The following is a 15,459-nucleotide window of genomic DNA, read 5'->3' as shown; positions in this document are numbered from 1 at the left end:
TGCCGTCCGCCCGGGGCTCTCGGCCTGCGTGGTCTGCGTGTGGGACTTGCCGGCCAGCCGCGTCATCCGCGACGAGCCGCTCTCCAGGGGCCGAGTCCTCTCGCTCCTTTTGCAGAGCTCTGCTGGTCATTCGTGAGCGTGGTTCTTACCTTGCGGTAATTCACATAAAAGCGTCTTTCACGTTAGCTCCCAAAACCTTTCTTTCACGTGCCTGTGCTTGTCAGTCTCACGCTCCAAGACCTTCTTAACGTAGATAACTGTTACCAGAACCAGGTCTGGGTTATGTTTCAGCCACCAAAATGTTGCAACGTTACAGTCCTGATGGTTTTGTTTCTTGGAGTAAGCTTTGGCGCTCTGGAATCACAGAAACCTGAAAATCTTCCATCCAAAGCTAAAAGTGAAGATGTTTACATTTTCATCAGGCATGCCTGCCTTTTTAGATATGTCTGCTTAGAGTAATTTTTAATGGAAAGAAAATTAGTCCTGTGTTTTGTTTCTTTTACTTCATGAAGGATATCATTGCACCTGGAAGTTTCCCATACTTTGTAAGCAAACAGCTTTGGGATCAGTCTTTCCAAAGGGTCTTAGTGTCATTATTCTTACAGGTGTTTGCTGCATTTTTTTAGTGTGATTGAGGCTGTGAAGTCATCACCCTTTGCTGAAAGAGTGAGTCTCAATCTGGATGAGTTCTCTGGTGAAATTCATGTTAAACTGTTTTCAGCAAGCCATTGTGGGACACCAGGCAGGGACTTTGGATGGGGAAGGAAAAATCTGGGTGGTCTCTGGGCTGGCATAAGCAGCTCTTATGTCAGATGTGAAACTTGGCCTAGGTTCTAGAGGTTGTGTGTGTTCCTCCTTGTTTTTTCCTTTCCCTGAAGCTACAACTTCCTAACCAAGATGAATGCATACTTACAGATGTGCTTAATTACCTTTCTGCTCTAATGGTCAGAGCAGTCTGTGTTTTAGGAAGGAAGACTCATGAGATGGGAAACATCATGTTTGGATTGAAACAATGGCATTTTACCAAAAATATTTCTAAATGGTAAAAGTATATAATTAAGACTTTCTTGATTAGGTAGGAAATGTCTTTTAAGACCTGTCATTTGCAGCAGGACTCATGTAATGGAGGTTCTGGCTGTCGACTCTGTGCTGCTCACTTCGCTGTTTTTGGGGAGGCCTTTGGTACCCTGAGCAGCCGCAGTGATTACTGGTGTGCTTGCACACTGGGGTGTAGCAAGAGTCAGTTGTAACTTGACAGAAAGCATATCAAAATAGCTATTCATTTCTATTGCTTCTTTTTTCTCCTCAGGTAATTCTAGAAGCCATGGACATACTCTTTAGAATAAGAGGAGGCTTGGATCTTGCATTTCAGCTAGCAACGACTGATGGTGTGTGTAAGACTATAATAGATTTCTTAACATCTATGTAAATAACCTTTTCTTAATTAACTAATTATGATGTTTATTTTCTTGGCATTTCAACAGATGTTAAGTGCTTCTTCCCAAACCCATAAAGCTTAAGTACAGAAAATGTTACTTTTTCTCTCCATTAATTTTCTGTTACTCTTTTTCCATCATATGTCTTTTATTTTAATTTTAACTAAAGTTTAAATTGCAATTTTTAGGTCATTTCCTTATTTTTCCTATTTATGGGTATGGTACCAGGATCACTTTTGAATTTGAATCCTCAGTTGACCCTGAAATTCTAAGCAAACAGAGAATAACTTAACATTTAATTTGGCTATAGCAGGATTATATTAATAATACAGTTTTGAGATTGTGGTTCAGTCTCTCCAGAGAAATAGGGAAGATGAACAAGCTAACTAGTCACTTCACTGAATCTAGGTGGGGTTGGCTGCTGTGAATCCATGGGATAACAAGGGACTAGAACATAGGGCATTAAGAGGCTCCTCTAGTCCCACATTCTTAGAGTAATGTGAGGGTCACTTCAGAAGCTCTGCCCAAGGCTGTCAGTGGCCACTGAGCTGTCAAAGGGCAGGGGGCAGAGGGAGGGTGTCTTTAGCTCAACTATAGCTCATTCCACATTTCAAAAGGACATGTCTTTACTAGAAACTCTGAATTCTTTTCTAGTGCACCTTGGAAAGGGACGTGGCCTGAGTTCCAACTCAGATGGCCCAAGTGCATGGTATTCACACCTGCTAGGGTGTAAACATGGCAGACCATGCCTTCTGGAGGCAGTGACGGTTTTCTTTTGAAGGTGTTGTGTCTGTTTTTTCTGATACTGTAGATTTGGCCGTCTTGTAGTGCAAAAGACAACTAATAGTGGCCAAATCTAAGTTAAATGTGTTACAGAAATACCACTCAGCGTAGTCTTGGATAGCTTGTTAGGCTTTGTATAACTTGTTGCATTCTAAGTAATGGTTTTTAATCTCCTCAGTGGGGAGAACAATGCTGGTAACATGCAAGAGTTGATCTGTCATACAGCACATTTCATATTTTGTATGTTTTTCATTTGTATATCTGAATGATGATATCAAGTCAGAAACATGTGACTCGAATCCTTCCAGGATTTACTCCGATGACTAAAGATAAGGTATCTAGAAGTTTGTACATGGAAGTGCATTTGCAGCTGCAGGCTTGGACAGGTGTTTCTGGTGTGAGAATCGACCTGTGTGCTGGTGGTTTTTCATATTTGACATCTGAGAGAAACAGTATGCTGTTGTTGAGGCAGGTGTGAGTGTGAATGTTTGAGAAAGAGGTGCTAAGTGAAATCTTATCTCAGTTTTTGTTTACATACCCATTTTTCTTATTAGAACAGGACTTTATTCCAAGTCAGAAAATTTTTTTAAATGTATGCCCAGCAGCTGTAACAAAAGCAAGGGAATTTTCTAGGCTAACTCTATGCCTGTTGTGTTTCAGAGGCATCAACAAAAAAGGCATTAGGATATGTTTTCAGTGATCTTGCAAACAAACTGTCCTCAGATGTTCTGGTATTAAGAATTTGCCACAGTTCAGTCTACGTGTGGCCTAACAATGGCATGAACACTGTCCCAGAGCTGACTGATGACTCTCCTTGTAAGGAGATAAGAAGATTTATACAGTAAGTATACTTCATTATTTTTTTTTTAAATAGATTAATTTCATATTATAGAAATTTCTTTTTCTGTTGATACTTCAGATTTGATCAAGATGATGAGACCAAACGAAAACTTGGGAAAAAAAAGGATAAAAAGTTACAAGATACGGTATGTGTCTCACCACACTAATAAATTTTAACAGGCAGCCTATCCTTTAAACATTTTTAGATCTGCTCTCCCTAGGCTTTTCTGTACACAGATAGACATTGACATGACTTAGGAGAATTCTTTTAAAGTCGTTTAAAATCTCCCATGAATGCAGAGATCTATCTACAGAAGATCAGCATATAGGAGTTTGTCTTTAACATTACTAGTCTGGGGTTTGTTAACCTAAGTATATCATTACTGAGTTTGATACCCAGTAGCTGCAAACTTAACTTTTGCCTTCTTGATGCATGTATTGTTTGGAGATGTGCTACTGGTGTCTTTATTCTCTGCAGCAACAAATAGTCAATATAGACCTCATGTTGGAAATGACATCTTCGTTAGCTGCTTTGGCTCCAGTCATTGAAAGGGAAAATAAAGAGCACCACTACATAAATATGACACTACCAGTTGATGTCGTTGTGTCTGTTTCTCCTGAAGAAACATGGGGAAAGTAAGTGGTATCCTGACCTTGTAATTTTTCAGCTTAATTTCTGCTTTGTCTTGATAAAATGAAGTAATACTATATCATTAATCAGTTTTATGAAGTAGCATAAAAATACGTAGTATTTTTGTAGTGGAATTTAACTGTGTAAATAGTACAAGCTCCTGTAGACAGCTTTAATAATCTTGAGACACAATCCTTTTGCTATTTACAAAAAAAAAAAAAAAAAGTGTTGATCAATGTCTGATGTTGATCAAATATCTGATAGATTTGGTAATTCATAACCATTGCTTAGCAAGGAGTTGAGAAAGTCAGGAAAATGTTCTAAACTCTGAGTAGGTGCCTGTGTGTAAAAGTGACAGCTGGAGTGTATTTGATGAGTCTTTGTAACCTCAGTACTACGTTAGGGGCTGCGGCTGTGTAGGTGAAGGTGGAAGACATTACTCTTCCTCTCTATTTTTCCCTTGCCTTTTTTCCATAGGATTTGACTCTGAAGGATACTAAATGGGGAGGATAAAAAAAAACAAAAACAAAAACAAAACCCACACAACAACAACAAAAAAACCAACCACAACCTGCAACATATAATGTAAATTATTTTGGCAGATTCTCCAAATACAAGATGAAAGACAAGATATATGACTGGGGTACTTGCACGCTGGGGGGGCTTGAATGAGTAGGGAGCAGTTTCTGTGTTCAGACAGGCTTTGAGTAAAACATGGTGAGGTTCTGTCTGGAAGTAGGGAAGCAGTAAGTTCATTAGACCAGGTGCAAATGTGCCTGTCAGAGCTGTGAGAGAAAATGATCCACCACCGCTGTCCTGCTTTTTAAATATTCTACCTTACACTTTGCAGGGTACAAAATCTCCTGGTGAAAGCAATTCACAGGCAATTAACTGATATGGAAAGATGTATCATGAAATATATGAAGGGAACATCAATTGTGGTACCAGAGCAATTTCATTTCATGTTACCAGGAAAAAATCACCTTGTAACAATCTCGTATCCTACAGGTATTTCAGATGATCAGCTGGAAAGTTACAGGAAGGTAAAGCAAACAAATAATCATGGAACCTGTTTTTTTAATTACTGTAACTGAAGCAGTGGGAAAGCTTTTCATTTAGACAGTGTAGAATAAATACTAACAGATACTGCTATTTTTAATAATTTTTTTTTTATTATAACTGATGTGGTATACTGAATGTGGAAACTTGATTTGTTAGAAGTTATTTTCTAAAATGTGCCAGATCTCATTTTTGCAAGGAGACAACAGGAACTTTGAAACTACATAGCATTTGTTCTAGATTTTATTTAAATTATACTTGCAGTACTGTATTCTTTGAATTTCTCCACTTGTGTGGTAGAATACCAGATTGCTTGTAGCGTGTTGCTCCTTTCAGGCTTTTATATATGTCCTGAAAGTGTTAGGGTTGGGGTTTCTTTGTTTTGGTTTCTTTCTTGGGGATGTGTGGTGTTGGGGTTTTTTTTGCTTGCCAGGGGCTGTTTTTTGTGGCTCACAGCTGCCCAGCCTTACCTAGCTTTTATTTGTTTGGTTTTTGCCTTCTGAGTTGGCATATCCAGAAAAAGGAATATGCATGAGGTGGAAAAATGTTCTGATGTGACAGTCCCTTCAGACTGAGACCTGCACCTGGCAGATACCCGTTCAGGTCACACAGTTGCACATACTGAGGGCAGGGAAAGAATACTGTGCTGCCTTAGAGGGGTAGAAGCTGTGGGACTTGTTCATTTTCTTCTTCTGTGTGAAGCATCCCTGGGTATATAGACCCAAATCTGTTCCCTGCACTTGCAGAGGCCTCAGGCATTGGTGGCACATTCAGTCTCCCTGCTCTCTGTCTTCTGCTGACTCTTACCCACTGGTTGCTAGGTAGCTAATGTGGTTGGGTTCAGTGCTGGGTCATCTGCGTAAAATGTGTTACCTGTGTGACACATTATTATCCTAGATGATCTCGTCTTCCTTTCACTCTTAGGCTCTGTGAAATAAGACAATATATCTCCTTAAATGTGGCTGCTGTGTTGTAAACACTGCTTAAGAGGTTTAAAAATAGACAGAAATCTGCTTAAGCCATAAGCTCGGTATCTTTACTTCGTCTCAGCATGTGGTATTTGTATGTCTTCAATATTAGTTAAGATTATAATTCAGAGTGTGTGTATCTATACTACTGCATAGGTAAAGCTGTAATCCTTTGGTGTTACAGTGCCTTTTGTCATCCTTTGATAAGATGCCTGTCATTCATGAGATCTCCTGCGGGGCTCCAGCAGCAGGCATTATGTAACAAGATGTCATAAAATAGCAGGCCCTTTAGATAGGAGGGAAGCCTGCATGAGCTTCCTTTGAGAGCTGAGGTCTAGCAACAGATGTACAACCTGAACGTTCATTTAAGATGATTTTAACATTAATTTGCCAAACTGTGCTGTTGCAATTGTTTATGTCTTCTTTGTTACTTAACGCCTTGACATTTCTTTTAATCCAAAATTTGAATTGTGCTCTTTATTTTTATTGGAACACACATGCAGGAATTGCATGGATTATTCAATCTGCCTTGTGACAGACCGTATTTCAAGAGAGCAAATGCTTATCATTTTCCAGATGAACCTTATAAAGATGGATATCTCAGAAATCCACATTTACATCTTAATGCACCTGGTATGGAGCCTGGTATGGTAAGTTTAAATTGAAACATTGGTAAGAAAGTACTTTTCTAGTAAGAAATCTGAAGTAAAATAAGGAAGTAATTTACATAGTCATCATATAGATGAGAAGGTGAAGTAACTGACTTGGCCTTCAAAGCAAAAGGGTTTCTCTGCACAAAATGGCATTTCTTTAGCTGTATTAGTCCCAAAGAAATTGCATTTTCTTGGAAAAGGATGCACACGTTTTCTGCATGTATTTTAAAAGTTTCTCAGAACCAGGGTAAGAAACTAAGACCATGAACAGAGATGTTTAGGAGGTGATAACAGGAGCAATCGCATGTGAATAACAACCCTTCAGTTCTTCCAAAGATTTCCAGTCCCTAACTGAAAGCTTTTAAAGCACAATGACAGGACTTCTCTGAAACTGACGCAAGGCTGATGAGATTCATTTGCACTCCCTTCCTGTGCAGGTCTGTTTGGTACATGGTGTGTACAGTTACCACCACTACATGCAGGATCGGGTGGATGACAGCGGCTGGGGCTGTGCCTATCGGTCTCTGCAGACCATCTGCTCTTGGTTCAGGCAGCAAGGGTACATCGATGCACCTGTACCAACACACAAAGACATTCAGCAGGTACAGAACTTTTATGCAGATTGATTATTTCATGCATGTTTCTATGGATCATATTTTAAGTATTTATATATTTTAGGCTTCGGATTTGTGTGATGTCTCTTAAATTGAACTATAATAGTTGTTAATTAGTATTTTTTACAAGTTTTATTATAAGACATCTGTCTCCAAAATGTTTATCAGTGTTGAGTGACATTGCATGTACAAATAAGACTCATTAAAATAATTTTCTAAATATTCCCTTGATTAATGTTCTATGAGAAGCTCAGATTATGACATTTTCACTGTTTTTGCCAAATGAAAGAAAATGGAAAACTCAATGGGTCATACTCAAACCAGCTTTTGTATTCAGTGGCAGCTGGATTAATCCTCACATGCCATGCATGGATTTACTGCTGCCTTTTCCAGCTTTGCCCTTGAGAGTACTGAGCTTTTTGTTTTCTGAACACTCCTTCACTTCTGTTGTGAATAAAAACGCATACCCAAATATGTTCTATTCTGGAAAGAAGCACTGAAGAAAAACTCTAGGCTTGGGTAGCTTATTTTGTATGCCTAGCAGGAAACACTGCAGTTGTCTTCAGTCTTCTAAAAATAGTCTTTTTCATTATACTTATTTACTAAATATTTTTTGCAGAGTTTGATTTAGTCTGTAAAGCAGCTTTCACCATACCTAGCAGGGATGTGAGTGCTAAAGTTAAAACTGCATTTCCTGAACATTGCTCAGCCCACACCTAAATGCAACTGAAGTCCACACACTCCTGTATTATTTTTAGATATCGAGAGGAGGCCAGTAGCCCTCAGGTGACTTTGTGGGCTTTGTATCCTGAGTGGAAAGAACCCCTCTCAAGTGCTGCATGTAACATGGAAGCCTCAGAATGGAGAAGAGTTTAAAATAAACCACGGCCTTTAGTGTATTTCAGTGGCTTCTTCCTTAGAGCATTATTTTATGGATCCTTTTCTGAGATGCTTTGAATGGGAATACAGCTACTTCAACTTCTGCAATATAAATGATGCACTTTGTTATTAGTCAGCTCGGTGCTTGCCCTCCCAATAGATGGTCCTTGAAGCCTGCCTGTGGACCTGGGGTTACACTCTGTGCTTAGAGGCACTGTTCTGTATCAGTGTTCAAGTGAAATTTCCAAAACACAACCGCGCTGAATGAATTCAACATCCATTTGTCTGCTTTTGACCAGCTAGGTTCGAAGCACATTGCCATACATATCTATAGAAAGTGGCTTTGTTCACAAAAAGTGGTGGAATCACCCACTAGACTTTGTTGACATTTGCTTTTCTTCTTCCCTGTGATGTTGCAAAGGCACTGGTTGATGCTGGAGACAAGCCTGCAGCATTTGTTGGGTCACGGCAGTGGATTGGTTCAATTGAGGTACAGCTTGTTTTGAATCAGCTTTTTGGAATAACATCAAAAATATTATTTGTCAGGTAAGAATCAGTATCTGTTTAATAGCTTGGTAATTATTGAAAAGAATGAATGCTTTAAAATGCAAATTACCTTTACAATATATGGGAGAAAGGGATAATGAAAGAGATAATGGATAAAAATATAAAGATTATATTTTCAATTTTTATTTGTTATTATTTTATAAAAATAAAGAGATAATTGTAGATGGTCCTGCTCTGGCGGGGGGGTTGGACTCGATGATCTCCAGAGGTCCCTTCCAACCCCTAACATTCCGTGATTCTGTGGCAATAGATCTTTTCAGAGTTTCTTGTTAACAAACCCTGTATTCCTGCCTTTGGTCGTGCCAAGTGCTTACAGATGAAGGTGTTGGTAAATCTTCTGGGACCCTGAGGTTCCAGTTTGCAGTTGCTGTAAATTGCTTAATGATACGCAAACTGCTGTGGAATTCAGCCTGTTGCTTTTCACCACAAATGCAATTTTTGGAGCAGGCACAGAGTCTGGCGGTGGTAATGAGCTGAGTGCACCCTGGCAGTAAATTACTACTTCTTCCACAGAGCTAACCCACCAGCTCAGGATGGAGGCAAATTGCTGAGCAGCCCGGAAACAGTGTTCTCTTTTCTGGGTTTGTGTGACAGATAAAACAAGGGATTTGTTTCCATTCTGACAACCTGACGCTCTCATACACAATAAAAAAACTCTACAAGTATATTTGGGAGCAAAAGAATAATGTTTAGCATTTATCAGAAGTTAAATTACAGGATTTTTCTCATTTATGCAGCACTAAGCAGACAACAAATCCATGGACATTTTGTGATAAATACAATCCTGAAATGAAGAATTTAACATGTATGAAAATTCTAATCAAACAAGATACAACTCATGAGTTATGTTTATTTAAATTCTACTATAGATATTCCAAAAGAGTCAAGCCACTAAGCCACTTTCTGACCAGTTACCTATGCAGTTAACAAGCGTAATGGCTAATCAGGGAATTAAGCCTAGTGAGGATGATTATTGTTTCTCTTACCCAGCCAAGGTTCTGAGATAGCGTTGCAAGGCAGAGAGCTTGCTAATCATTTCAAGACTGAAGGAACTCCAGTTATGATTGGTAAGTGCTTGAGTATCAAAGTGTGTAGCCTCCCTGTGCTGAATTTAATTTCAATTAGAACTCATTCAGTTCACTGTACAAGAGTTAATCAAAACTCTACATGAATTAAAACCCACGCTTTTCCCACGGGAACCTGGGAAACACTGCTGTCTTTTCTCTCAGTATTTCTCCCAGGCTCAATATTAAACCTGGTAACAAAAGTCAGTCTAAATTGTGTTCTTAAAAACTACTGTTGAAGTCAGAACTTGAAAGCTGACTTCTGCTCTGTAGAGGAGCAGAAGTTCTTACACTTCCCCAAAACTCGTTTTTAAGATCAGTTCTAATAATCTGAAAGGTTGGTAACACAAGAAATGCCATTCATAAGAAATATATGGCAACTGTCTCAAATGAGAGGTGCCAGAAGTCCAGATTTTATATTCTTGGCCTTTGGCAGCCTTTTTGTCCAGATTTCAAGAATTTAGAATCCTATATTGAAAAATCTTTTTGTCTGTAACTTCTCCTTCCCTGTAATGCTCTCTTGTAGATTTGTTTAATTTTTGCTGTTGGAGGGGCAGAGGTTGGCTTCTTGGGGGGTGGGTTTTTAAGGGTGTTTTTTAGGGATTTTTTTTTTCTTCTGGTGTTTTTTTTTCAATTCCTGTCTGTTGTGTGGAGTCATTACCACGGAATCCAAAGGACGTAAACTTCTCGCCATCTGAAAGAACCATGCAAGAGTTGACCTGTGGCCAGCTCATCAAAGTATCCCCCTCTTTCCCCATTTGCAGAGTGGAGAAAGGGCGGTCAGAAATTACTGCTCTGTCCCTAATATCCACTGATGGAACTTGGAAAACAGCAGATAACCCTTATCCAAAAACTCTTGTTTCTGTTACGATTTTAGTCTTTCTACAGTCAGGAAGTTTTTCAGATTCTTTTTTTACAGCCAAGTTTCTTCAAAGAGCAAGTGAGCAAAACTGATGTTTGAAATATTCTTGACTTATCTGGTGGAAGTATTGAGGATTTAACCTTTCTGACATGGAAGAAATTTGGAAAGTAAACTCTATAATTGTAGGAAGGGAAGTAATCTTCCATAGTTGTAGTAAAGATGTGTTGTTTAATAATATGAAGAATCTTACATAGCACAGCTTCAGAATCATTTTGATAACCAAGCTGATCTGTTCATCGAAAGTGTTGATGTACTTTTATTTTGGGGCTTGCACATGTAGCCAGCCTCAGTGAAAAGCTCTTAGCAATTTCTGTTCCTCCTGTTTTAGGTGGAGGTGTTCTGGCTCACACAATATTAGGAGTGGCTTGGAATGAGATTACTGGGCAGATAAAATATTTGATTCTAGACCCACACTACACTGGAGGAGAAGATCTGCAAGTTATTTTGGAAAAGGTGAGGCTTGATGCACATGCACTTATACACATGTGTCTGTGTATATGCACATATATTTTGGCATGAAACAAATAACATACTACAGCCAAATGCAAACTGGCTGTTCAATGGCTTCTCCATTCCCTCTGGAGGAAGTGCTGATCTAAGTTAACCTGCATGTATGCTACTTCTTGTTAGTGTTTGAAATTTAGTGTATTTGGAGAGGATACACTGGTTCAGCAACTACATAAAGTTATTACAATACAAAGAAATGTTCTTTCTTCAAATTACCTTTTACCCAGTAGTATATACAACAAATGTGTTTGGTATTTGGAATGGAAGAAAAATCTGTTCAGCCTATAAAATGCTGTTACTGAAGCAAGGAAGGTAACCCTTTGTTTAAAATAAAATTAAAATAAATAAAAATCCAACACTAGGCATTCTCAGATAGTGTTGAACTAAGTTTATGGAGCTGTTTTGAAAATCTGGGAAAACTCTAAAGAATTGAAGGGTATGTAATGTTATTTTCATATTTAAAACTATTAAAAGGGATAACAGCACATGACAAAAAAGTAAACGTAGTGTCAGAAGCATAAACTGTGAAAGTGGCTAAATTATCCTATAGGTGTTAAGTAATCAGTTTCTTTTCTCTTCTTCATACTAAGTTGTAAATAGCAGCAATTCTTTCATGTTTTTGATACCCTTGAGTTGGACCCAATTAGAAAAGCTGTTAAAAACCATTTTGCTAGCCCTGTAATGGACAGAACTTGAAATGAGTACAGAAAGAAACAATTTCCAAAGAATACAGGTGACCAAAGGTTGTTACAGCTACAAGGTGTTCAGGAAGATAAAAATAGATGCAGAACTCCCTTTCCTCCTCAAAATTGGCAGGGGAGGGGAGGAACTGAGGTGGACTCTTAAGTTTGTAGCTCTTTTCTTCAAAAAAACACCTCATATAATTATGTGGTACTCTGCAAACTTCAGAGCTTTGTTAGACTTTTTCTGCTAAATCCTGATCAGCAGCACACTTTCTGATACTGGAGCTCTGTTTGGCTCTGAAACACTGACTACTACCAGAGAAGGCAAAGATAAAGACAAAGGAAATGGAAACTGTGTCAAGGATGGCATTTCAGAATAACATTAGTTGCTGGGTAGCAGCAGAAGGTAGTGGGGTGGGGAGGACAAGAGATGCTGCTTTTTAGGAACTGAGCTGGGATGGGGAGAGAGGAAGGGAGAGAGCAAGCCTCTGGACGGTGTTTTCTCTTAGTGTATTTCTAGGTGTGCAGAGAACATCCTGAAAATTGTCTCGTTCCATTCTGTAGGTATTTGAAAAGATTCATACAGCTTGTCTTAAAATTAGTAAACTAAAAAGATGTAATAGTACAAGACAGGAAAGTCAGAATTCACAGTACATTTAAACACTACCTTGCTCTTTCTTGGACAGGGCTGGTGTGGATGGAAGGGCCCAGAGTTTTGGAACAAGGACGCCTATTACAATCTATGCCTACCTCAACGACCAAAAACTATTTAAATTCCACTCCTACGCTGGAACATGCTACGCCCAAATACTAGCTGATCCTAGATATAACTGTCTCATTATTTATCAGAGTAATGCTTCAATCAAAACCCAGTTGAAATAGAACTGCTGCTTGAGTATTTAAATTAAGAATTATTTTTTTTTAAATGAAGCCTCTAAAAATAAAGTTATCTGCTGTGAACTGTACTTCTTACAAATACATCTATTAGGTGACTAATACTCTCTTTGGCTAGGACAACTTTGTTTAGCTAAATCTTTACAGATTAAATGCCCGATCTGTTATTTTATGGAATTCTTCCTTGCCAAAGAAGACAAACTGTCTTCGACCTTTCAGGTTACATCTAGCCAGCCGTCTAGTGCACTGTCAGTCTACTCAAAGCCCTGGTTTGCTGCTGGTACTGCTAATAACAGCAGCTTAGAAGAGGACAGGGGGAAAAAATGGCAATATGGACTGAATTTTATGGACTTTGTTCTCATATTTACACAAAAAAAAAATGCGAATTAATTGTTAGATGCTTATTTATTTATAGCTGTATCAATACAACTATTCTGGGAAAAAAAAAAAATCCAACAAGTCTTCTGTAAGAAGTAAAAATAAACAAGCTTTCCTCCTTCTCGGAAGGAGACAATGTACCACCGTACACATCTGGCTGCTCCATGCACAGTCCACTCATGTTTCTTCAGACTTTGGATTCCCCTTGATTTCATTCTGGGATTACAAGCTCGCTCTTTTGTCAGCTAGGAGACAAGATCTGTCATATGAACAAACGAGAATAAGTCTGTAGCTACTCCATCACTACCCCATAAAGTACCTACCATTTAGTTTTTTTTCCCCCACGTTGCAGTAGCCTTTTCAGTGCCATTCCCCATGCATTGTCCATTTTTAGTAAGACCATAACCTTAAATACCTATGCAATTTGATCCTTACTAGCAGGCTTATAAATCCAACTCCTATGTATCTAACCCCAAATTTATTTACTTAAGTCCTAAAAATATTTTTTTTTTAAATTATTCCCAAGTGTCATAAACTAACAGTTTTACACACCATCTGGTCTTCTCCTCTTCCTGCTTATGGATCTGCTGCTTTCAGTTGCTTGTTCCTGTGCAGCTGGGTCCCCTCTCAGCAAGGCACATCTGTCACTTTGGGAGCCGCCAGACTCTCCTCTTGGCTTCATTGTCTTCATGTGCTGAATCATTGTGAGGAACTTGGCACATTCCAGAAAGCCGTAAGCCAGGGCCAGGTCTGCTGCTGTTTGTCCACTGTGATTGCACAAGCTGAAACCCAGAATTCACAGTAACCATTAAAGTGCAATATATATTATGAGCAAACACTGATCAAGAGTAATTAAGTGGTAACATTAAACAGAGCTATAAGTACAGAGAATTAATACCAAGAAGGTTTGTCAAGGATCACATGAGGCTCTACTCATAGAGAGGGATGATATTAAATGCACTAAGGAATAATTATTTTAAAATAAATTTGTCATCAGACCGTGACTGGCTTAGATACCAGAAAGGCAAGAGGAATGTGAGCACAGTGTTAGAATGGCAAACAAATAGAACCAATGATCAGAAATAGCCTTTTAGCAGTTACTGCAGAGGTTTTTAATGTGAAACTGAACAGTGTATGGTCTGTGCTACTTCGGTGTTTATTAAAGGCAGTTTTTAATGCTGCTCTGATGCATACAGTCATGCCACATTTACAGCCTTAGCATGCACACTCTGAACAAGTACTGTAAAAATACACATATCCTTTGACACTTCTTATGGAAATGACTAAATGTAACTCAACTTACTCAATTTTGGCATCACCAGCAACAAGGAGAGCAAGACATTCCAAACTCCCAGCTTTTGCTGCTTTATGAATCGGGGCTTCTCCAAGGCAATCCTAAAAACAAAATCAGCTGTAATTGAAGGAAAGGCAAAGGATGGAGCCATCTTGTTCTCCAGCTTGCCTGTTTACACAGTGTTACTCTATAGTAGTCCCCCCTGAATGGAGACATTAAAGCAACAGAGCCCGTGGAGTATACTTGGTAGCTGCCATTAAATGTTCAGCGTATCCATCACAGCAGAGTGGGAATGCTGTCTCTGTGCAATGCTCTTTGTTTAACCTTTACCTTCTAAAAGATTATTTGCACAGAATAGTCTGTACACTGATCAACTCATCTTTCAGCACCGTTCAGGGATTGCTGCCCACAACAGCTTACTGCTACCAGCTCAGGGGTATAAGCAAATCCAACTTTGCAGCTAGAGGAAGAATCCTTACGTTTACTTGAAGAAGGGGCAGAATTTCAGAGGAAAAGAAAATACTCATTTGTGTAAAACAATTAAGTTCTTTTGCCATCTGCATGAAGCACTGCAGGTGTGAAAATCGCATTACACGTAGCAAGTGAAATCGCTGCTGCAGTACAGAAAGGATTTCTGGGTTATGCTAGTAGAAAGTTATGCTAAAATAACCCCAGGTACCTCTTGCAATACAACTGTACATATAAAAGCTCTCTTGGATAAAGAAACAGGTAAATAATATAACCTGGGTTTTCTGACATGCCAGATTAGAAGTGGGAGAAACAAAACTTATTTTTACCTGTTGGTTCAAATTTGCGCCTGTCTGCAGTTGCCAAAGTAGGAAAAAAGCTTCACCGCCACAAGCCGCCAGGTGAGCTGGAGACTGACCAAAGGCATCTGCAGGTGCATTCACACCGGCTCCTGCCTCCAAGAGGCTGCTGAAACTACCACACTAAAATAAACAAGGGCAGAGAAAACAAGGAAAAAAAGCACCATGTTACTGCCAGTCTAAGCCAGGGCGAGTCTAAGCACACTGCAGCTTAGCATAAACATCTCCCTCGCAAATCATCAGACCCTTAAAAAGAAAAGAAAATAAGGCAGTCCAACGTGACTTTTGGCTTTTACCCTCCTAGCTAGCAATACTGACCGGCATGGGCAGCAGCAGCCCCACGCAGACTACACCTCGTACAGCCCCCGGTGGGCCAGACCCGACAGACCTCACCTCCAGCATCGCCCCCGTGCCGCCGCGGCGCCCGGAACCTGGCCCCGCGCCCCGCACCCCGCAAGCG

General features: G+C 39.4%; 2 protein-coding genes across 2 annotated transcripts; one reads left to right on the top strand and one right to left on the bottom strand.

Annotated features, from left to right (window-relative positions):
- The first annotated feature begins 1,314 nt into the window (after window positions 1–1,314).
- Window positions 1,315–12,475, top strand: UFSP2 (UFM1-specific peptidase 2). The gene is made up of 11 exons (XM_008940277.1): window positions 1,315–1,388; window positions 2,880–3,060; window positions 3,139–3,209; window positions 3,548–3,695; window positions 4,541–4,733; window positions 6,221–6,367; window positions 6,808–6,972; window positions 8,285–8,409; window positions 9,421–9,497; window positions 10,745–10,869; window positions 12,293–12,475. Exons 1-11 carry the CDS (start codon window positions 1,325–1,327, stop codon window positions 12,377–12,379), a joined length of 1,383 nt encoding a protein of 460 aa, XP_008938525.1. The 5' UTR covers window positions 1,315–1,324; the 3' UTR covers window positions 12,380–12,475.
- Window positions 12,476–13,422: 947 nt separating this feature from the next.
- On the bottom strand, window positions 13,423–15,401 carry LOC103772934 (ankyrin repeat domain-containing protein 37-like). The gene is made up of 4 exons (XM_008940278.1): window positions 15,318–15,401; window positions 14,970–15,122; window positions 14,182–14,273; window positions 13,423–13,660 (listed from the first exon to the last, which is right to left on the bottom strand). Exons 1-4 carry the CDS (start codon window positions 15,399–15,401, stop codon window positions 13,423–13,425), a joined length of 567 nt encoding a protein of 188 aa, XP_008938526.1.
- Window positions 15,402–15,459: the final 58 nt, after the last annotated feature.

Source organism: Merops nubicus, unplaced genomic scaffold, assembly GCF_000691845.1.
Source record: "Merops nubicus isolate BGI_N331 unplaced genomic scaffold, ASM69184v1 Scaffold49305, whole genome shotgun sequence".
NCBI classification, from domain to species: domain Eukaryota; kingdom Metazoa; phylum Chordata; class Aves; order Coraciiformes; family Meropidae; genus Merops; species Merops nubicus.
This window is presented reverse-complemented; position numbering and strand designations above follow the sequence as displayed.

Excerpts from the sequence above, each read along its gene's own strand:
- LOC103772934 (XM_008940278.1), bottom strand. The coding sequence starts at position 15,401 with ATGCTGGAGGTGAGGTCTGTCGGGTCTGGCCCACCGGGGGCTGTACGA. Across the intron at positions 14,274-14,969 it reads GCGCAAATTTGAACCAACAG|GATTGCCTTGGAGAAGCCCC; the intron begins GTAAAAATAAGT and ends TTTTGTTTTTAG. Across the intron at positions 13,661-14,181 it reads GCTGGTGATGCCAAAATTGA|CTTGTGCAATCACAGTGGAC; the intron begins GTAAGTTGAGTT and ends TCTGGGTTTCAG.
- UFSP2 (XM_008940277.1), top strand. The coding sequence starts at position 1,325 with ATGGACATACTCTTTAGAATAAGAGGAGGCTTGGATCTTGCATTTCAG. Across the intron at positions 3,210-3,547 it reads AAAGTTACAAGATACGGTAT|TCAATATAGACCTCATGTTG; the intron begins GTGTCTCACCAC and ends AGCAACAAATAG. Across the intron at positions 6,368-6,807 it reads CTGGTATGGAGCCTGGTATG|GTCTGTTTGGTACATGGTGT; the intron begins GTAAGTTTAAAT and ends CTTCCTGTGCAG.